Source organism: Hyla sarda, chromosome 1 (genome assembly GCF_029499605.1).
Source record: "Hyla sarda isolate aHylSar1 chromosome 1, aHylSar1.hap1, whole genome shotgun sequence".
NCBI lineage: Eukaryota > Metazoa > Chordata > Amphibia > Anura > Hylidae > Hyla > Hyla sarda.
This window is the reverse complement of record NC_079189.1, coordinates 125,384,044-125,406,552: the sequence shown is the minus strand read 5'-3', so window position 1 is coordinate 125,406,552 and position 22,509 is coordinate 125,384,044. Positions and strand designations below refer to the sequence as shown.

Sequence of the window (22,509 nt, the reverse complement as noted above, 5' to 3'; positions counted from 1 at the left end):
CTGTTATCCTTAATAGAACTGTGTGACTAAAGAGCCAACTGTGTTACCAGTTAAAGGCACGACAGGGTCAAAATATGTAGGGATGCAACACCAACTGGTGTTGTGGGTTAATCCCATCCCTCTATGGGAAGTATGCATACGTCCCAGCACCCGACATGTTCGCACTGGGACATATAATCTGGGCAGCTCAGGAAATAGATTGTGGGACCCGGTTGTCAATCGCAGCTGCCGGGGCCGTGATCACGCCGGTCCCGGCAGAATTAACCCCATAGATGCCGTGATCAATCCTGATCACGGCATCTATGGTGTTGAAAGGGGGAGGGTGCTCTCCCTGTTCACCAACGGCAGCACCACTACACGATCGCGGGTCGCAGTTGGTTGCTATGGTCGCAGGAGGTCAGATTATGACCTCCTGTCTGCCTGCTACGGAAGCCTGAGAGATCCAGCCATAGGTGATCAGGTCATATACTGTGTTGCAGTAAAAATGTATTGCAGCATAGTATAACCTGTAAAAAGTGAAGAAAAAAAAATAAGTTCAATAAAAGTATGAATTGGGAAAAACAAAAACACAAATTATATACATAATAGGTATTGCCACATCCGTAATGACATCTACTATAAATAAAAAAGATCGAAAGGTAGCATGTATCACACAAATACAAATAAAAAGTAAAGCTTGTCCTGAAAAAAAAAAACAAGCCCTCACTCAATGGTGTCGGACGAAAAATAAAGTTACAGCTGTCTGAACATGATAACGCAAAAAAGGAAAATTTCTCTCAGAAAAAGGAAAAAAAACATAAAAAGCTATATAAAATGGGTAGTGCCATAATCGTACCAACCCACAGAATATATATAACACCACTTTTACCGCACAGTGAACACCATTAAAAAATAAAAAAAAGCCAGAAATTTTCCAGTTTTTCACAAAAAATGCATCACTCATATTAAGTACAATATGTCAAGAAAAAAAAGTGTTCCCCGAATCGCTCGGCTCAGAAAAAGCGTTCTAACATTATTAACATTTAAAGAGACATGCTAAAACCCCTACCCTTCAATTCCCTGTTTGAACTTTATGGACGTATGTCTTTTTTCAACCGTACTAACTATGTAAATGAAAAAAATAAAAATAAAAATAAAGCCTGGTCATAAAGATAAAAAATGGGTTTGTCCTTAAGGGGTTAATAACCAAGAAAAAAAAGCTACAAATCTATTAGGAAGTGAAATAGACTACTAACTCTCTTGTCTCTCCGTTTCATGGACGCAGTTTTCTGTTCCAGCGCATACCCCAGATTATCTGCTGCTGACGACAACTTCTCCACCAATTCTTTCACCATAGTCACTGTCTTTTTGTCAGAAATCTCCTTCAGCTTCTTTACTGCAAACTGACTGAAGAAGTAAAGGTCATTTATAGAGATCCCATAATATATAAGTACGGTAATATGACCAGGTAGGATACATTTTTTAACAGAATTGAAAAGGTTTCTCAATCTCCACACAGAGCCTTATTTGAGGTCATTGTTCTTTTCACAAAAATCTTTTTGCTGCCTAAAGAATGCAAAAATCACTGAGAACACTTTTTGTTAAATGTAAAATGGCCCAAGAAACAGCCACTGAAGTGTTTTTCTGTGCACAACATTTTGGGACATAAGTGGGGAACTTATCAATGATTAAAGTGGTGTATAAATAAATAAAAAATAAATAAATAAAAAGGTTATTCCCTCTATGATCAAAATAAAGGTGACATACACTTACTTGACAGCAGAAAATACATTGTCCCCGGTGGGAGTGATATGGCATCCTTTACTAGCATCATTTGAGCCCAGGAACACAGGCAATTCTTCTGGAGAGTCTCTAGAATGACACACAAGGAGACTATGCTTTATAAAACATATCCATATAGAAGATAAAGGAACCAGCTACAGAATTATTGCTTAAACATTTAAAAAGGAGTGACAACTACTATACAAGAAAATACCTCTGTTTAGACCATTGAAATATTCCTAAATTTACAAGGAATCACCAGATTTATGATGCCTATCTGAGGGCTGTATATGTGGTGAGAGTCTCTTTAAATGGACCACCCATTGGTAGGCTTACTTTCCATATCTATAGCTATGCAGTTCTATTCAGCCCAGACATTTAGTGCAGTTCTATATTTAGTTGTCATGGTGATGAAGGCTGCCATACCTACTGACTTCCTTTTCTCTCCATAAAGATCAGAAGGAAAAAAAAAAAAAAAAAACTGCTACCATAGAATGTGCAGACACCTAATCTTAGGGTGGACTAGAATACATACTGGGTAACTTCAATACCAAACCTCACCTGTAATAGCCAATGTGATGCTTGCTGTCCCCTACAATGATTGTCTGAAATTCCGGGGGGTCATAGAAGAACCTCCAGTGCAGATTGTAATTCACCTCTGAAGTTTTCTTAGCCACTTTGTGTTTGCCAGAAAGAATATCATATGGGCCAACAAGCCGAAGGCCAAGGCTGGATTTTAGTGCATCTGAGATAAAGGCAAAATATTCAGAATCATCATTACTAATGGAGCTATTAATATAAAGTGACTTATGCTCTAAATGAGACAACCCCAAAGGATTTGTGACCCTATAATACAAGTAACTTGCCATATGACAATTGTGAGAATTTTAGCAGTAGTCTAATGAAATCCCTGTCAAAGCTTAAATTTAAAACCAAAATACTGCTGGAAAACATTTTTTTTTTTAAATCAACTGGTGCCAGAAAGTGAAACAGATTTGTAAATGACTTCTATTAAAAAATCGTAATCCTTCCTGTACTTATCAGCTGTTGTATGCTCTGTCTGACCACAGTGCTCTCTGCTGACACCTCTGTCCATTTTAGGAACTGTCCGGAGCAGGAGAGGTTTGCTATGGGGATTTTTGCTCCTGCTCCAGACAGTTCCTAAAATGGACAGGTGTCAGCACTGTGGTCAGACAATGGAAATTCAAAAGCAAAAGAACTTCCTTTAGAGCATACAGCAGCTGATAAGAACAGGGAGGATTAAGATTTTTTTTAATAGAAGTAATTTACAAATCTGTTTAACTTTCTGGGACCAGTTGATGTAAAAAAAATGTATTCCAGGGGAGTGCCCCTTTAACCCGTACAGGACCTAGGGCGTATGGAAACGCCTTCGGTACCTGGGTCTTAAGGACCCAGGGCGTACCTGTACGCCCGTGGGAATTTCGGTCCCCGCCGCACGCCGGGCGGGGACTGGACTGGGGTGACTGCTAATATCGATCAGCAGGCACCCCGTGCAAATGCCCAGGGGTGTCATCAGACCCCCCCCCCCCATGTCTCCGATCGGCGCAAATCGTAAGTGAATTCACACTTGCGATTTGCGCCGATTCTGGGTCATATTGATCTATGGTGACCTGGAATATAAAGGGGATCGCGGTTGTCTAAGACACCCACGATCCCCCTGTAGCGATAGGAGTGAGGTGGCAGAGGTGCCACCCCTCCTAACCCTGCTATTGGTGGTCTAGACGCAACCACCAATAGCAGATCGGGGGCGGGGGGGGGGTTGACGACTTTAGTTTTCCCCGTTCTGCCCACCCACAATAGGCGGGGCAGAATGGGGAACCGAAGGGGACCAAACTCCGAAGATCCACTTACCCGTCGGCGGAAGCTGCGGGACGGGATCGGCGCGGGCGGCGATGTCGTGCGGCAGAAGAGGCGGCTCCCTGGATCCGACGGAAGCCGGTAAGTTGCCTAGCAACATCTAGAGGGCTACAGTCTGAGACTGTAGCTCTCCAGATGTTGCAAAACTACAACTCCCAGCATGCCCAGACAGCTGTTTAAGCATGCTGGGATTTGCAGTTTTGCAACAGCTGGAGGTCTACAGTTTAGAGACCACTGCACAGTGATCTTTATATTGTAGCACTCTAGATCTTGCAAAACTACAACTCCTAGCATGCCCACACAGCAGTTTGCTGTCTGTGCATGCTGGGATTTGTAGTTTTGCAACATCTGGAGGTCCACAGTTTGGAGATCACAGTGCAGTGGTCTCTATCTGTAGCCCTCCAGATGTTGCAAAACTGCAAATCCCAGCATGCCGAAACAGCTGTCTCGGCATGCTGGGAGTTGTAGTTGCGTACCTCCAGCTGTTGCATAACTAGATCTCCCAGCATGCCCTTCGGTGATCAGTACATACTGGGAGTTGTAGTTTTACAACAGCTATAGGCACACTGGTTGGAAAATACTGAGTTAGGTAACAGAACCTAACTGAAGGTTTTCCAACCAGTGTGCCTCCAGCTGTTGCAAAACTACAACTCCCAGCATGCACAATCTGAGAGTACATGCTGGGAGTTGTAGTTTTGAAACAGCTGGAGGTTTGCCCCCCCCATGTGAACGTACAGGGTACATTCACACAGGCAGGTTTACAGTAAGTTCCCTGCTTCAAGTATGAGCTGCGGCAAATTTTTTGCCGCAGCGCAAATTTCTAGCGGGAAGCTCACTGTAAACCTCCGCCATTGCGAATGTACCCTAAAAACACAACTCTACACTAACAAATAAAAGGTAAAAACACTACATATACACCCCTTACACTGTCCCCCCACAATAAAAATGAAAAACGTATTGTACAGCAGTGTTTCCAAAACTGAGCCTCCAGCTGTTGCAAAACAACAGCTGGAGACACCCTGTTTGGGAATCACTGGCATAGAATACCACTATGTCCACCCTTATGCAATCCCTAATTTAGTCCTCCAATGCGCATGGTGCTCTCTCACTTCAGAGCCCTGTCGTATTTCAAAGAAACAGTTTAGGGCCACATATGGGATATTTCTGTACTCTGGTGAAAATGCGTTACAAATTTTGGGGGGCTTTTTCTCCTTTTACCCCTTATGAAAAGGAAAAGTTGCGGGCTACATCAGCCTGTTAGGGTCAAATTTTTTTTATTTTTTTTTTATTTTTTACACTGACATGCTGGTGTTGCCCCATACTTTTTATTTTCACAAGTGTTAAAAGGAAAAAAAGACCCCCAAAATTTGTAACGCAATTTCTCCTGAGTATGGAAATACCCCATATGTGGGCGTAAAATGCTCTGCGGGCGCACAACAAGGTTCAGGAGTGAGAGCGCACCATGTACATTTGAAGCCTAAATTGGCGATTTGCACAGTGGTGGCTGATTTTACAGCGGTTCTGCCATAAACACAAAAAAAGAAATACCCACATGTGACCCCATTTTGGAAACTACACCCCTCACGGAACGTAACAAGGGGTATAGTGCGCCTTAACACCCCACAAGTGTTTGACGAATTTTCATTAAATTTGGATGGGAAAATGAAAAAAAATAATTTTTCTCACTAAAATGCTGGTGTTACCCAAAATTTTTCATTTTCACAAGGAAAAATAGGAAAAAAGCCCCCCAAAATTTGTAACCCCATTTCTTCTGAGTAAGAAAATACCCCATATATGGATGTAAAGTGCTCTGCTGGCACACTATAATGATCAGAAGAGAAGGAGCACCATTGGGATTTTGAAGAGAAAATGTGTCGGGAATTGAAGGCAACGTGTGTTTACAAAGCCCCCATAGAGCCAGAACAATGGACCCCACCCCCCACACACACATATGACCCCATTTTGGAAACTACACCCCTCACGTAATGTAATAAGGGGTACAATGAGCATTTACCCCCCCCAAAGGTGTCTGACAGATTTTTGGAACAGTAGTCCGTGAAAATGAAAAATGTAATTTTTCATTTGCACAGCCCACTGTTCCAAAGATCTGTCAAACGCCAGTGGGGTGTAAATACTCACTGCACCCATTATTAAATTCTGTGAGGGGTGTAGTTTCCAAAATGAGGTCACGTGGGGGGGTCCCCTGTTCTGGCATCACGGGGGGGCTTTGTAAACGCACATGGCCCCCGACTTCTATTCCAACCAAATTCTGTATTCAAAAGCTCAATGGCGCTCCTTCACTTCTGAGCATTGTAGTGCGCCAGCAGAGCACTTGACACTCACACTTGGGGTACTTCCATACTCAGAAGAAATGGGGTTACAAATTTTGGGGGTCATTTTCTCCTATTACCCCTTGTAAAAATTTTAAATTTGGGGGAAAAACAGCATTTCAGTGAAAAAAAATTTTCTTCCATTTACACATCCGACTTTAGCAAAAAGTCGTCAAACACCTGTGAGGTGTTAAGGCTCACTGCACCCCTTGTTGTGTTCCTTGAGGGGTGTAGTTTCCAAAATAGTATGCCATGTGGGTTTTTTTTTTTTTGCTGTTCTGGCAGCATAGGGCTTCCTAAATGCGACATGCCTCACAAAAACCATTTCAGAAAAACTCACTCATTTTCCAAATCCAATTGTCGCTCCTTCCCTTCTGAGACCTCTACTGCGCCCGCTGAACACTTGACATACACATATGAGGTAATTCCTTACTCGAGAGAAATTGGGTTACACATTTTAGGAAGATTTCTCTCCTATTACCCCTTCAGAAACTGGGTCTACAAGAACATGCCAGTGTAAAAAGATTTAGAATTTTCTCCTTCAATTTGCTGCTATTCCTGTGAAACACCTAAAGAGTTAACAAACCTTTTGAATGTCACTTTGAATACTTTGGGGGTGCAGTTTTTATAATGGGGGTCATTTGTGGGGCATTTCTAATATGAAGGCCCTTCAAATCCACTTCAAAACAGAACTGGTCCCTGAAAAATTTTGATTTAGAAAATGTTGTGAAAAATTGCTGCTAAACTTTAAAGCTCTCTGATCTCTTCCAAAAGTAAAAACATGTCAACGTTATGATGCAGTCATAAAGTAGACATATTGTATTTGTGAATCAATATATAATTTGGAATATTCATTTTCCTTTTAAGCAGAGAGCTTCAAAGTAAAAAAAAATGCAAAATTTTCAATTTTTTCATCATGTTTTGGATTTTTCAAGAAACGATGCAAGTATCGACAAAATGTTACCACTAACATAAAGTAGAATATGTCACGAAAAAACAATTTCAGAATCAGAATGAAAGGTAAAAGCATCCCAGAGTTACTAATGCTTAAAGTGAAAGTGGTCAGATGTCCGGGTCCTACAGTGAAAATTGGCTGGGTTCTTAAGGGGTTAAAGCATAGGTGTCATATCACAGAAAATGTTTATATAGGTTACTCATGAGGTCATGCAAATTGCATGACCTAACTGCATCTCTAGGATAGATTCACTCATAGTGTATACACTGTTTATTATGTTAAATGGACACCGTCATCAACTTTATTTTTTGATATGTTGTAGTACTTATGTACTACAACATATCTCTAATATAGTTTCAATATATATATATATATATATATATATATATATATATATATATATATATATATATATATATATATATATATATATATATATATATTTTTTTTTTTAACAAGGTGTATTTTACGTTTGAAAACCGGCCACTAGGGTTCTCCCTCCTAGTGGCCGGCTGCAGCCTGGCGTGACGTCACGCCTGAATTCGGACAGATGCCGACCGGGCAATCAGTCCCAATTCATTCAGGCTGCGCTCGCTCCCTGCCAGTCAGACAGGCGGGAGCAAGCGCAGTGAATGCCGGGCTGCGTGCATTGGCTGACTGGATTTGCGCGCAGCCCATCCCCGTCATGTACAGTGGAGTGGAGACAGCACGTGCACACTATATCAGTGCTGCGCTGATGCTCCATTCATTCTTACTGTACATGCCTTTCATGGGGGAAGTCTGATCTGAGGTCTTATGTGACATTTGTAAATAATAAAATACTTTTTCAAAGAATGGAGTTGAGGCTGCCCAATACCTCCCCCAAGATATTTTCCTAATATTATGCCTCTATGTTCACAACTACAAATCCCAGCATGCCCTTACAGCCAATAGCTGTCAGGTCATGCTGAGAGTTGTAGTTGTGAAACAGCTGGAGGCACACTGTTAGGAAAACGCTCATGGCATGTATATACATATGCAAAAAAATGATCTAGCCTATTCATTCCTATACACCACCAATAGACATACACACATATATATATATACACATTATATATATATATATATATATATATATATATATATGTGTGTATGTCTATTGGTGGTGTATAGGAATGAATAGGCTAGATTTATAACATTATGATTTTTTTGCCCATTGTGGTCTATGGAGATCTTGTGGCAAACGTGGTAGAAAGCTAAACAGCAGGGTCCTGGTAGTAATGTGGATGGGAGAACCTGGTGTGGGTTCAATTCCCCGGTTGATATACAGTGTTGGGGTTATACTTTAATGACATATATGGGTCAATTGGATACCATAAATGGTCAACTAGGTTAATTGAAAAAGGAGGTAATGTGTGGTATCCAATTGACCTAGGGGGGAGATTCATCAAAACCAGTGTAGAGGAAGAGTGGTGCAGTTGCCCATAGCAACCAGATTGCTTCTTAAATTTTTCAAAGGCCTTGTTAAAAGTGAAAGAAGCAATCTTTACTCTGCACAGGTATTGATAAATATAAAATCTAGTTCCCACAGTTCGAACACATCAAGTAACCCATATATGTATATCCTAATTAAAATATAATCCAAACACTGTATATCAAACCCAGGAATAGAACCCACACCAGGGTCTCCCATCCACATTGCTACCAGGACCCTGCTGTTTAGCTTTCTACCCCATTTGCCACAAGATCTCCATAGACCACAATGGGCACATTGTTTTCAATGGGCAAAAAATCCTAATGTTATAGATTTAGCCCATTCATTCTTATACACCACCAATAGACCCTGTAGGCTAGCGTCATACTCAGCCTGCAATGGCATTCAGACAAGGCAAACTTCTAATGTTTAATGGGTTAATGTATTCATGGAAATACTATAATATATATATATATATATATATATATATATATATATATATATATATATATATATAAATAAAAGTACTGTATCCACACACTGTAACTCGAATGCACCTACAGACACCTATAAGGGCTTGTTTTTTGCATCACCAATTTGTACCAATGTAATGATATTACTTTTTATAACAATCTGCGGTGAAACAAAAATAAATAAAAATTGTGGGGTGAAAAAAAAACTGCACCAAAATTAGTATGTTTAACCCCTTAAGGACGCAGGACGTACTGAAATGACCCCTTTTCCGAGTCCTTAACCTCTTCAGGACATAGGGCGTATGGATACGCCCTGCATCCCGAGTCCTTAACCCCTTAAGGACGCAGGACGTAAATGTACGTCCTGGTGAGGTGGTACTTAACGCACCAGGACGTACATTTACGTCCTGTGCATAACCGCGGGCATCGGAGCGATGCCCGTGTCATGCGCGGCTGATCCCGGCTGCTGATCGCAGCCAGGGACCCGCCGGCAATGGCCGACGCCCGCGATCTCGCGGGCGTCCGCCATTAACCCCTCAGGTGCCGGGATCAATACAGATCCCGGCATCTGCGGCAGTTCGCGATTAAAATGAACGATCGGATCGCCCGCAGCGCTGCTGCGGGGATCCGATCATTCATAACGCCGCACGGAGGTCCCCTCACCTTCCTCCGTGCGGCTCCCGGCGTCTCCTGCTCTGGTCTGTGATCGAGCAGACCAGAGCAGGAGATGACCGATAATACTGATCTGTTCTATGTCCTATACATAGAACAGATCAGTATTAGCAATCATGGTATTGCTATGAATAGTCCCCTATGGGGACTATTCAAGTGTAAAAAAAAATGTAAAAAAATGTAAAAAAAAAAGTAAAAAAAAAGTGAAAAATCCCCTCCCCCAATAAAAAAGTAAAACGTCCGTTTTTCCTATTTTACCCCCAAAAAGCGTAAAAAACATTTTTTATAGACATATTTGGTATCGCCGCGTGCGTAAATGTCCGAACTATTAAAATAAAATGTTAATGATCCCGTACGGTGAACGGCGTGAACGAAAAAAAATTAAAAAAGTCCAAAATTCCTACTTTTTTAATACATTTTATTAAAAAAAAAATTATAAAAAATGTATTAAAAGTTTTTTATATACAAATGTGGTATCAAAAAAAAGAACAGATCATGGCGCAAAAAATGAGCCCCCATACCGCCGCTTATACGGAAAAATAAAAAAGTTATAGGTCATCAAAATAAAGGGATTATAAACGTACTAATTTGGTTAAAAAGTTTGTGATTTTTTTTAAGCGCAACAATAATATAAAAGTATATAATAATGGGTATCATTTTAATCGTATTGACCCTCAGAATAAAGAACACATGTCATTTTTACCAGAAATTGTACGGCGTGAAAACAAAACCTTCCAAAATTAGCAAAATTGCGTTTTTCGTTTTAATTTCCCCACAAAAATAGTGTTTTTTGGTTGCGCCATACATTTTATGATATAATGAGTGATGTCATTACAAAGGACAACTGGTCGCGCAAAAAACAAGCCCTCATACTAGTCTGTGGATGAAAATATAAAAGAGTTATGATTTTTAGAAGGCGAGGAGGAAAAAATGAAAACGTAAAAATTAAATTGTCTGAGTCCTTAAGGCCAAAATGGGCTGAGTCCTTAAGGGGTTAAGGACCGAGGGTGTATCCATACGCCCGTGGGAATTCCGGCCCCCGCCGCTAGCCGGTTGGAGACCGGAGCCGGATGCCTGCTGAAATCGTTCAGCAGGCATTCCGGCATATCGCCCAGGGGGGTCATTATGCCCCCCCATGTCGGCGATCGCCGCAGATCGCTGGACAATTCAGTCCAGCGATCTGCGGCGATTCCGGGTCAATCAGGTCTCCAGTGACCCGATGACCCGGAATTACTGGCTGTTCGGGGCCGTCTCTGACGGCCCCGAACAGCCAGAGCCTGCAGGGGTGAGGGGGCACTGGTGCCACCTCACGATCGCCCTGATTCGTCGTACGGATTACCGGCCGACCAATCAGGGCACCTGCTGCGGGTGTCACTCCCGCACCCCGCTCCGCCCCTCTTCTGGAGGACGTGAGCGGGTGCGGGACGTGCACCCCGGGTGCTGGGGACCCCGATCCCCGGCGTTAATGTTGGGATCGGGGCCCCAGGAGCAGCTGCGGCGGCGGGACTGACCTGCAGCGTCTGGATCGTTGGAGGTGAGTGACAGCCTCCTGCTGTTGCTTAGCAACAGCTCCCAGCATGCAAAAAGGGCATGCTGGGAGCTGTAGTTATGCAACAGCAGGAGGCAGACCACCACAACTCCCAGCATTCCCTTATGGGCATGCTGGGACTTATGGTTTTGCAACAGCTGGAGGCACATTCTTTCTATGGAAAAGTGTACCTTCAGCTGTTGTATAACTACAACTCCCAGCTTGCACAAACAGCTAAAGTGCATGCTGGGAGTTGTAGTGGTGCATCTGCTGGTTGCATAACTACAACTCCCAGCATGCCTGTTGGCTGTCGGTGACTGCTGAGAGTTGTAGTTTTGCAACAGCTGAAGGCACACTGGTTGTGAAACACTGAGTTAGGTCACAAACTCAGTGATACATAATCAGTGTGCCTATAGTTGTTGCAAAACTGCAACTCTCAGCAGTCACCGACAGTCAACGGGCATGCTGGGAGTTGTAGTTATGCAACAGCTGGATGTCCCCCCCAATGTGAACGTACAGGGTACACTCACATGGGCGGAGGATTACAGTAAGTATCTGGCTGCAAATTTGAGCTGCCGCAAACTTTCTGCTGCAGCTCAAATTGCCAGCGAGAAACTACTGTGAACCCCCGCCCGTGTGACTGTACCCTAAAAACACTACACTACCACAAAAAATAAAATAAAAAGTAAAAAACACTACGTATACACATACCCCTACACAGCCCCCCTCCCCTCCCCAATAAAAATGAAAAACGTCTGGTACGCCACTGTTTCCAGAACGGAGCCTCCAGCTGTTGCAAAACAACTCCCAGTATTGTCGGACAGCCGTTGACTGTCCAGGCATGCTGGGAGTTTTGCAACAGCTGGAGGCACCCTGTTTGGGAATCACTGGCGTAGAATACCCCTATGTCCACCCCTATGCAATCCCTAATTTAGGCCTCAAATGCGCATGGCGCTCTCACTTTGGAGCCCTGTTGTATTTCGAGGCAACAGTTTAGGGTCACATATGGGGTATCGCCGTACTCGGGAGAAATTGTGTTACAAATTTTGGGGGGTATTTTCTGCTTTTACCCTTTTTAAAAATGTAAAATTTTTGGGAAAACAAGCATTTTAGGTAAAAAAAAAATTTTTTTTTTACATATGCAAAAGTCGTGAAACACCTGTGGGGTATAAAGGTTCACTTAACCCCTTGTTACATTCCCCGAGGGGTCTAGTTTCCAAAATGGTATGCCATGTGTTTTTTTTTTTGCTGTCCTGGCACCATAGGGGCTTCCTAAATGCGGCATGCCCCCAGAGAAAAATTTGCGTTCAAAAAGCCAAATGTGACTCCTTCTCTTCCAAGACCTGTAGTGCGCCAGCAGAGCACTTTTCACCCCCATATGGGGTGTTTTCAGAATCGGGAGAAATTGGGCTTCAAATTTTTAGGGGTATTTTCTGCTATTACCCTTTTTAAAAATAAAAAATTTTGGGGAAAACAAGCATTTTAGGTAAATTTTATTTTTTTTTTTACATTTGCAAAAGTCGTGAAACACCTGTGGGGTATTAAGGTTCACTTTATCCCATGTTACATTCCCCGAGGGGTCTAGTTTCCAAAATGGTATGCCATGTGTTTTTTTTTTTGCTGTTCTGGCACCATAGGGGCTTCCTAAAGGTAACATGCCCCCCAAAAACCATTTCAGAAAAACGTACTCTCCAAAATCCCCTTGTCGCTCCTTCCCTTCTGAGCCCGCCGAACACTTTACATAGACATATGAGGTATGTGCTTACTTGAGAGAAATTGGGCTACAAATACAAGTAAAAATTTTGTCCTTTTACCCCTTGTAAAAATTCAAAAATTGGGTCTACAAGAACATGTGAGTGTAAAAAATGAAGATTGTGAATTTTCTCCTTCACTTTGCTGCTATTCGTGTGAAACACCTAAAGGGTTAAAACGCTGACTGAATGTCATTTTGAATACTTTGGGGGGGTGTAGTTTTTATAATGGGGTCATTTATGGGGTATTTCTAATATGAAGACCCTTCAAATCCACTTCAAACCTGAACTGGTCCCTGAAAAATACGGAGTTTGAAAATTTTGTGAAAAATCGGAAAATTGCTGCTGACCGTTGAAGCCCTCTGGTGTCTTCCAAAAGTAAAAACTCATCAATTTTATGATGCAGACATAAAGTAGACATATTGTATATGTGAACCAAAAAAAAAAATGTATTCGTAATATCCATTTTCCTTACAAGCAGAGAGCTTCAAAGTTAGAAAAATGCAAAATTTTCAAATTTTTCATCAAATTTACGGATTTTTCACCAAGAAAGGATGCAAGTATCGACAAAAATTTACCACTATGTTAAAGTAGAATATGTCACGAAAAAACAATCTCGGAATCAGAATGATAACTAAAAGCATTCCAGAGTTATTAATGTTTAAAGTGACAGTGGTCAGATGTGCAAAAAACGCTCCGGTCCTTAAGGCCAAAATGGGCTCCGTCCTGAAGGGGTTAAGGACTCAGGACGTTTGAGTACGTCCTGTCAAATCCCAGCCCCCCGCCGCTAGCCAGAGGGGAGCCGGTGCCCGATGCCTGCTGAAATCGTTCAGCAGGCATCGCGGCATATCGCCCAGGGGGGTCATGATGACCCCCCCATGTCGGCGATGGCCGCAGATCGCTGGACAATTCAGTCCAGCGATCTGCGGCAGATTCCGGGTCAATCGGGTCTCCAGTGACCCGGAATTACCGGCTGTTCGGGGCCGTCTCGGACGGTCCCAAAAAGCCATAGCCAGAAGGGGTGAGGTGGCACTGGTGCCACCTCACGATCGCCCTGATTCGTCGGCCGGTTTATCGGCCGACCAATCAGGGCACCTGCTGCGGGTGTCACTCCCGCAACCCGCTCCTCTTCCGGAGCACATGAGCGGGACGTGGACCCCGGGAGCTGGAGACCCCGATCCCCGGCGTCAATGTTGGGATCGGGGCCCCAGGAGCGACAGCGGCGAGGGACTGATCTGTGCCCGGAGCAGCAGCAGCAGGTGGTGAGTGACAGCCTCCTGCTGTTGCTTCGCAACAGCTCCCAGCATGCAAAAAAGGGCATGCTGGGAGCTGTAGTTATGCAACAGCAGGAGGCAGACCACCACAACTCCCAGCATTCCCTTATGGGCATGCTGGGACTTGTAGTTTTGCAACAGCTGGAGGCACATTTTTTCTATGGAAAAGTGTACCTTCAGCTGTGGTATAACTACAACTCCCAGCTTGCACAATCAGCTAAAGTGCATGCTGGGAGTTGTAGTGGTGCATCTGCTGGTTGCATAACTACAACTCCCAGCATGCTCGTTGGCTGTCGGTGACTGCTGAGAGTTGTAGTTTTGCAACAGCTGAAGGCACACTGGTTGTGAAACAAGTAGCAAACCAGTGTGTCTCCAGCTGTTGCATAACTACAATCCCCAGCCAAAGTAGTATACCTCCAGCTGTTGCATAACTACAAGACCCAGCATGCCCTTCCGCTGTCCGTACATGCTGGGGGTTGTAGCTTTTGCAACAGCTGAAGGCACACTGGTTGCAAAACACTGAGTTTGTTACCAAACTCGGTGTTTCACAACCAGTGTGCCTCCAGCTGTTGCAAAACTACAACTCCCAGCATGCACTGATAGACCGTACATGCTGGGAGTTGTAGTTTTGCAACAGCTGGATGTTCCCCCCTCCCCAATGTGAATGTACAGGGTACACTCACATGGGCAGAGGTTTACAGTAAGTATCCGGCTGCAAGTTTGAGCAGCTCAAACTGCCAGCGAGAAACTACTGTGAACCCCCGCCCATGCGACTGTACCCTAAAAACACTACACTAACACACAATAAAATAAAAAGTAAAAAACACTACATATACACATGCCCCTACACAGTCCCCCTCCCCTCCCCAATAAAAAACGTCTGGTATGCTACGGTTTCCAAAACGGAGCCTTCAGCTGTTACAAAACAACTACTCCCAGTATTACCAGACAGCCACTGACTGTCCAGGCATGCTGGGAGTTTTACAACAGCTGGAGGCCCCCTGTTTGGGAATCACTGGCGTAGAATACCCCTATGTCCACCCCTATGCAATCCCTAATTTAGGCCTCAAATGCGCATGGCGCTCTCACTTTGGAGCCCTGTCTTATTTCAAGGCAACAGTTTAGGGTCACATATGGGGTATCGCCATACTCGGGAGAAATTGTGTTAAAATTTTGGGGGGTATTTTCTGCTTTTACCCTTTTTAAAAATGTAAAATTTTTGGGAAAAGAAGCATTTTACATATGCAAAAGTCGTGAAACAACTTTGGGGTATTAAGGTTCACTTAACCCCATGTTACGTTCCCCAAGGGGTCTAGTTTCCAAAATAGTATGCCATGTGTTTTTTTTTGCTGTCGAGGCACCATAGGGGCTTCCTAAATGCAGCATGCCCCCAGAGCAAAATTTGCTTTCAAAAAGCCAAATGTGACTCCTCCTCTTCTGAGACCTGTAGTGCGCCAGCAGAGCACTTTTTCACCCCCATATGTGTTTTCCGAATCGGGAGAAATTGGGCTTCAAATTTTGGGGGCAGGGATGTGGAATTTCTATCGCCCGACGCCCGACTAGCAGTTTTGGGCGCCGGGCAGGTGAATTTGTCCGGCCCTTAGCCCGGCTTCGGGCAAGCAGGGCCGGACCTGACAAGTGCGGCGGATCTGCAGTCTGTATGGAGCGGGCAGGAGTCGGGAGCCCGCTCCATACAGACTGCAGATCCGAAGCAGAGCAGGGGAGATAGAAGCTGTGTATATGTCTTCTCTCCCCTGCTCTGCAGACGTGCGGGGGGAGATGAGGGGGCGTGGCTTCTTGCTCCCCGTGCAGACCTGCGCGTCCTCTGCCTTCACTCCCCCCAGCTGTAGCTTCGGAGAGCTGAGGGGAGGAGGCGCGTCTGCACGGGGAGACTGTATGCGGCGCTCTGCAGTATGTATGGAGCGGGCTCGGGATTCCTGCCCGCTCCATACTCTGCGGCCCCCGGCTGTTCTCAGTAGCCGGGGGCCGCCGCTAATAGCCAGCATGCGGCGATCGCCGCGGCTGGCTATTAACCCTTTAGATCGCCGCTGTCAAAGCTGACAGCGGCGTCTAAAGCCTGGGTTCTCAACCTGGGGTACGCGAAAACGCTGACAAATACCGGCCATGCATTGGCCAGTATTTGTCAGCGCATAGCCGCGGCAGCTCACTGTACAGTAGCGCAGCCAGAGATGCGGCCGGGGCTACTGTAAGTGAGCTGCGTGGTTGCCAGGGAGACGTGTGGCCTCCCCTGACGTTGCGCGGAGTTGCCGCACAGCGAAGAGGGACGTCACACGTCAGTGCGGCCCTGTGGAACATCCCGTGAAGCAGCAGGCAACGGGACCACAGGACGCCAGGTAAACAACTGTATGACACGGGGGGGGGGGGGGGGGGGGGGGGGGGGAGGGACTGTATGGGACGGAGCACAAGGCATTAAGATGGAGGAGGGGGGGGGGGGGGGGGGGAGTAATAAAGCACAAGGCATTGAAATTTTATGTCTTGTGCTTTATTACTCCCCTCTCCCCTTCCATCTTAATCCCCTTGCACCATTCCCCCCTTCCTCTGATCCCCCTTTTGCCATATGCGATAATAATGGCACAAGGGGATTAATATGGAGGGGGGAAAATGACAAAAGGGGATCAGAGGGAGGGGGGGAATAATGACACAAGGAGATTAATATGGAGGAGGGGGGGGGTTGATTATCCCCCCCCCCCTCCATCTTAATCCCCTTGTGCTATTATTATCCGATATGGCAAAAGGGGATCAGAGGGAGGGGGGAATTATCAACCCCCCCCCTCCATATTAATCCCCCTGTATCATTATTCCCCCCTCCATCTTAATCCCCTTGTTCCATATTGGATAATAATGGCACAAGGGGATAAAGATGGAGGGGGAATAATGGTAAAAGGGAATCAGAGGGAGGTGGGAATTGTGGGACAGGGGGAGTAAGACGGAGGGGGAATAATAGCACAAGGGGATTAAGATGGAGATGGGATGCATTAGTATAAAGGTAAGAACACGCCTTTTGTCTGCGGGTACCCCTCGGTCTCAAGTTCCGCGTGAGGGGGTACCCGTGGACATACTTTTAGGCCTTGGGGGGTGCGGTCACCGAAAAGGTTGAGAACCACTGGTCTAAAGGGACATGTGAATGCTCCCTGGTGGGCTAGGGGGGTGGATCACCCCTCCCCCCCGCAGCGCGATTGCAAGGGGGGCGATCCACTATGGAGGTAGCCGGAGAACTTACCTCTGCTTCCTCCTGTCCCGGCTCTGTCATTGATAGATCCTGGCTGGACCAGGCTCTATCAATGGATCACAGAGCACACAGATTAATAGAGTTCAATAGAATCTATTCACCTGTCTGAGGAATCTAATGATTCCTCATAAGTCTAATAAAGTGTAAAAGAAAAAAAAAAAAGTTTTAATAAAAGTTTGAAAGACACCCAGTGGTCCTCAAACTGTGTCCCTCCAGATGTTACAAAACTACAATTCCCAGCATGCCCGGACAGCCGTTAGCTGTCCGGGCATGCTGGGAGTTGTAGTTTTGCAACATCTGGAGGGCCACAGTTTGAAGACCGCTGCATTAACCCCTTCCATGTTAAAAGTTCAAATCACCCCCTTTTCCTATATACAAACATGCAAACATAATAAAAATAAACATATTTGGTATCGCTTCGTGCGTAATTGTGCAACCTATTAAAATATAACATTATGTATCCCGTACGGTAAATGTAATAAAAATACCAAACCACAGATTTGCAATTTTTATAATATCCCAGAAAAAAAAAGTTAAAAAGCGATTAAAAAGTCAGATCAATACAAAAATGGTACCGATACAAAAAACAGATTATGGCGCAAAAAATGATCCCTCATACAGCCTGGTATGCGGAAAAAAAATAAAGCTACAGGGGTTAAAAAATGGTAATTAAAAAAATTAGAAAAAGTTCAGAATTAGTAAAACATGACGTAAACGATACAAATCTGATATCGCTGTAATCAGGCGCCTAAAGTAAAAAACTAACATGTTACCTCAACCACAAGGTAAATGGCGCAGAAAAGAAAAACCACCAAATCTGCAAAATTATCTTTTACTATTTCAATTTCACTTCCCTAAATATATATATATTTTTTGGTTCAGAGAATACGTTATTAAAAAATTAAAAGGTATCCTTATAGTAGGTATTTATGGCTATTATAGGGCGAGGAGGAAAAAATCAGAGCGTAAAAGCGAAAATTGGCCGGACAAGTAGATCGTCATGAGGGACAAGTAGATTTTGCTCCATTTTAGTCCCGTGGACAAGTAGTTTTTTTATAAAAATTCCACACCCCTGGGGGGGTATTTTCTGCTATTACCCTTTTTAAAAATGTAAAACTTTTTGGAAACCAAGCATTTTAGGAAAAAAATTTTTTTTTTACATATGCAAAAGTTGTGAATCACCTGTGGGGTATTAAGGTTCACTTTACCCCTTGTTATGTTCCCCGAGGGGTCTTGTTTCCAAAATGGTATGCTATGTGTTTTTTTTTTGCTGTTCTGGCACCATAGGAGCTTCCTAAATGTGACATGCCCCCCAAAAACCATTTGTCGCTCCTTCCCTTCTGAGTCCTCTACTGCGCCCGCCGAACAATTAACATAGACATATGAGGTATGTGCTTACTCGAGAAAAATTGGGTTTCAAATACAAGTAAAAATTTTCTCCTTTTTACCCCTTGCAAAAATTCAAAAATTTGGTCTACAAGAACATGCGAGTGTAAAAAAAGATTGTGAATTTTCTCCTTCACTTTGCTGCTATTCCTGTGAAACACCTAAAGGGTTAAAACGCTGACAATGTCATTTTGAATACTTTGGGGGGTGCAGTTTTTATAATGGGGTAATTTGTGGGGTATTTCTAATATGAAGACCCTTCAAATCCACTTCAAACCTGAACTGGTCCCTGAAAAAAAGCGAGTTTCAAAATTTTGTGAAAAATTGGAAAATTGCTGCTGAACTTTGAAGCCCTCTGGTGTCTTCCAAAAGTAAAAACTCATCAATTTTATGATGCAAACAAAGTAGACATATTGGAAATGTGAATAAAAAATTTTTTGGGGGGGAATATCCATTTTTCTTACAAGCAGAGAGCTTCAAAGTTAGAAAAATGCAAAATTTTCAAATTTTTCATCAAATTTTGGGATTTTTCACCAAGAAAGGATGCAAGTTACCACACAATTTTACCACTATGTTAAAGTAGAATATGTCACGAAAAAACAATCTCGGAATCAGAATGATAACTAAAAGCATTCCAGAGTTATTAATGTTTAAAGTGACAGTGGTCAGAATTGCAAAAAATGGCCAAGTCCTTAAGGTGAAAAAGGGCTCAGTCCTTAAGGGGTTAAAACTGTCATTTTCTGACCCCTATAACTTAAAATTTTTCCACATACGGGGCCATATGATGGCCCATTTTTGAACTGTGATATGTAGTTTTTATTTGTACCATTTTTGTTATGAAGGTATATGAAGTGACCGAAAATGCACAATTTTGGAATTTGGTACTTGTACGCCATCGACCATGCAGTTTAACTAACCTTTCAATAGTTCCGACATTTACACATGCGGCGCTACCACATACTGTATGATTATTTTTACTTTTTATTACATTATTTTATTTTAAAAAAAATAGGAAAAGAGGAGTGATTTAAACTTTTATTAGGTGCTTATTCATTTTTAGAGAATTTATTTTTGCCCCCATAGGGGCACCATGCAATCTTTTGATTAGATACACTGTTTAATGCTATGCCATAGCATAGCAATGATCAGTGTTATCGGTGCTCTGCTGCTTGTAGCAATAGAACACCGATCGGACAGCGAGAAGGGAGGTAAGCAACCTCCCACCGTCCTCCCAGCTGATTGGGACATCGCGATTTCATCGCCATAGTCCCGATCAGCTCCACTGAGCTGCCGGGATACTTTCCCTTTCAATTTAGATGCCGCGATCAACTTTGATTGCGGTGTCTAAAGGGTTAATGCCGGGTATTGGCCGTGCCCGGCGTTAACCCTGGGTCCTGGCTGCTGATAGTAGTCGGGACTCATGGGGTTTGAAGCGTTCTCTGCTCATGAGAAGGCTTTAAACCACGGTAATGGGACTCAGGATATACAGGTACTCCCTGAGTCCTTAAGTACCAGGATGCCAGGGCATACCTGTATGCCCTGTGTCCTTAAGTGGTTAAATAGGCCCTTATTTGCAAAAACTGTATACATAATGTAGATAACATTGAAAAAAAAATACTGTATTACCCCTGTAACTATCGCCTGCGCAGATGCAAAATACAGAAAGTGTGGCCGGGACAAGCAGGGATCTGTGCAGTGAGGCTCTGTGACATGCTACGGGCTCACACATCAGGATAATTGACAAGCCAGCAGCCTGCACAGAGCCCTGCTTGTCCCGTATATCAATGATCAATTAAAGGGGTACAGCAGGTTACTAAATTGTATTCCTTATCCTGTGCCTGCTAGGCATCTTCCAGATCCCCTGGGAGGTGTATGGTTTCTTATTAGTAGTAGGAGAGGCAATTTATAGACTAATTTAATATTATTGAAAAAAAAACATTTAACAGGGGTAGCCATGGCTAATAATGCAGCTACAGTATGAGAAGGTTGAATGAAGAGATACAAAAATGTTTACTCTTTCATAAATGAATGGTGTGCTGTTAAAACATTTTGTATAAAACAGGCCCACAGAGAAATGGGGGCTAAATGAATACTCTCCAAGCTTTTGTGACCAAGAAGTATTCCCAGTGTACACCTATGGGACAATTTCTGTTGAGCACACAGAACAGGTAGAGAACAGCTTAGTTGCACGCTTCCCTCCCTGCTCATTCTAGTGACTGGTTGGGCTCTGAACACTCAGAAACATATCAAAATATATATTTTTTAAAGTGACAGGTAGAATTAAAACATACAAGGTACCAATGAATACCAATAAAACAAAAGAAACAATAAATCACTTACCGCAAGGTTCATCAGGATTGATTTCTGTACAAAATGTCCAAAATTTATAGAAGTCCTCAGGCATAGTAAGGTTATATAAGGATTCCACCTCCTGCCGCAGGCCAACTGGTACATCTGACTGCTCAGAGCGTCTCTTTTTAACATCTTCTGTTACTGTATCCCTATTCTGCAAAGAAAAGAAAAAAAAAAGTTTATTACCACTTAGTAGGAAATAATGGTTGGTTAGTAAGCCATTTATTTTGGTTGCGAAGTCTTCCAAATACTTATAGTTTAAAGAGCACCTGTCATCAACAAAAACTTTTAATATGTTGTTCCTAATCATTAATGAAGACATATTGTAATACATCTTCATTAACAAATATTAATATTTATAGCAGTTTTTTCATTTTATACTTTTGCCCACTAGAGGTCACTCTTCTATGTCTGGTCTGCAGGCAGCATCCTATGCTTTGCAAAGTAAATGTACAGCTCTTAGGACTAATGCTGAAAGGGCTCTGGTCCTTCCACAGGAAATTCAGTGACTGTCAATCATGCATGAGCAGCACTGTGAGCTAGAAGCCTACACCACCTCCCCCGCCCCTCGGCACCTGTTATCTTATACATTGTATCCTCTCGCTGCACTCCCTGCTCTGTGTTCCCAGGTTATCTTACGTCTGTCACTGTAATAGCTCCTTCCCCTGGTTCTTCTCCCAGCCACTCACATTATATTTGTCCAGCCATCAGCATTGACTTTTTAGTGCAGCGCTGATGATCTAAGGAGAGAGTGTGGCACTACTTTTGTTGGCTCTGATCGAGCTCTTATTTTTCTAAATGTACGTCCTCTTTATGGGGCTAATGAACACCCCATGAAAAAGCGGAAACTAGCCCGTGCAGTTCGTCCTCTCCCCCTTGCAGCCCGAGGAAACCTGCGTTATACACAGCACACTAATATAATCAGCCCTGGTTGGGATACACTGGCATACACACACACAAGGGACTACAACTCCCAGCATGTGTCATTCAGGAGTCTTCAGTCTGTGGTATAACACTAGCAGCTGCCTCTGTAGTCTCCTGGGAGTTGTAGTTCAAAACTACAACTCCCAATATTTCCTGGTTTGGAAACACTAGCATACACACACCTAACAGGGACTACAACTCCCAGCATACACACACCTAACAGGGGCTACAACTCCCAGCATACACACACCTAACAGGGGCTACAACTCCCAGCATACACACACACCTAACAGGGGCTACAACTCCCAGCATACACACACACACCTAACAGGGACTACAACTCCCAGCATACACACACCTAACAGGGACTACAACTCCCAGCATACACACCTAACAGGGACTACAACTCCCAGCATACACACACACCTAACAGGGACTACAACTCCCAGCACACACACACACACACACACACACCAGGGACCCCCCTCTCCTCCTCACATAGAAATCATCCCCAGTCAGAGA

At 43.6% G+C, this 22,509-nt stretch overlaps 1 protein-coding gene across 1 annotated transcript in view; it reads right to left on the bottom strand.

Annotated features, from left to right (window-relative positions):
• The window catches only part of LOC130358098 (histone PARylation factor 1), a 52,721-nt gene that overhangs the window by 16,382 nt on the left and 13,830 nt on the right, over window positions 1-22,509 (bottom strand). The window contains exons 2-5 of the mRNA XM_056560912.1: window positions 21,052-21,217; window positions 2,323-2,506; window positions 1,753-1,851; window positions 1,236-1,386 (exon numbers count right to left, since the gene is read on the bottom strand). Coding sequence (XP_056416887.1) covers window positions 1,236-1,386; window positions 1,753-1,851; window positions 2,323-2,506; window positions 21,052-21,217 — 600 coding nt within the window. The remainder of the gene's footprint in view (window positions 1-1,235; window positions 1,387-1,752; window positions 1,852-2,322; window positions 2,507-21,051; window positions 21,218-22,509) is intronic.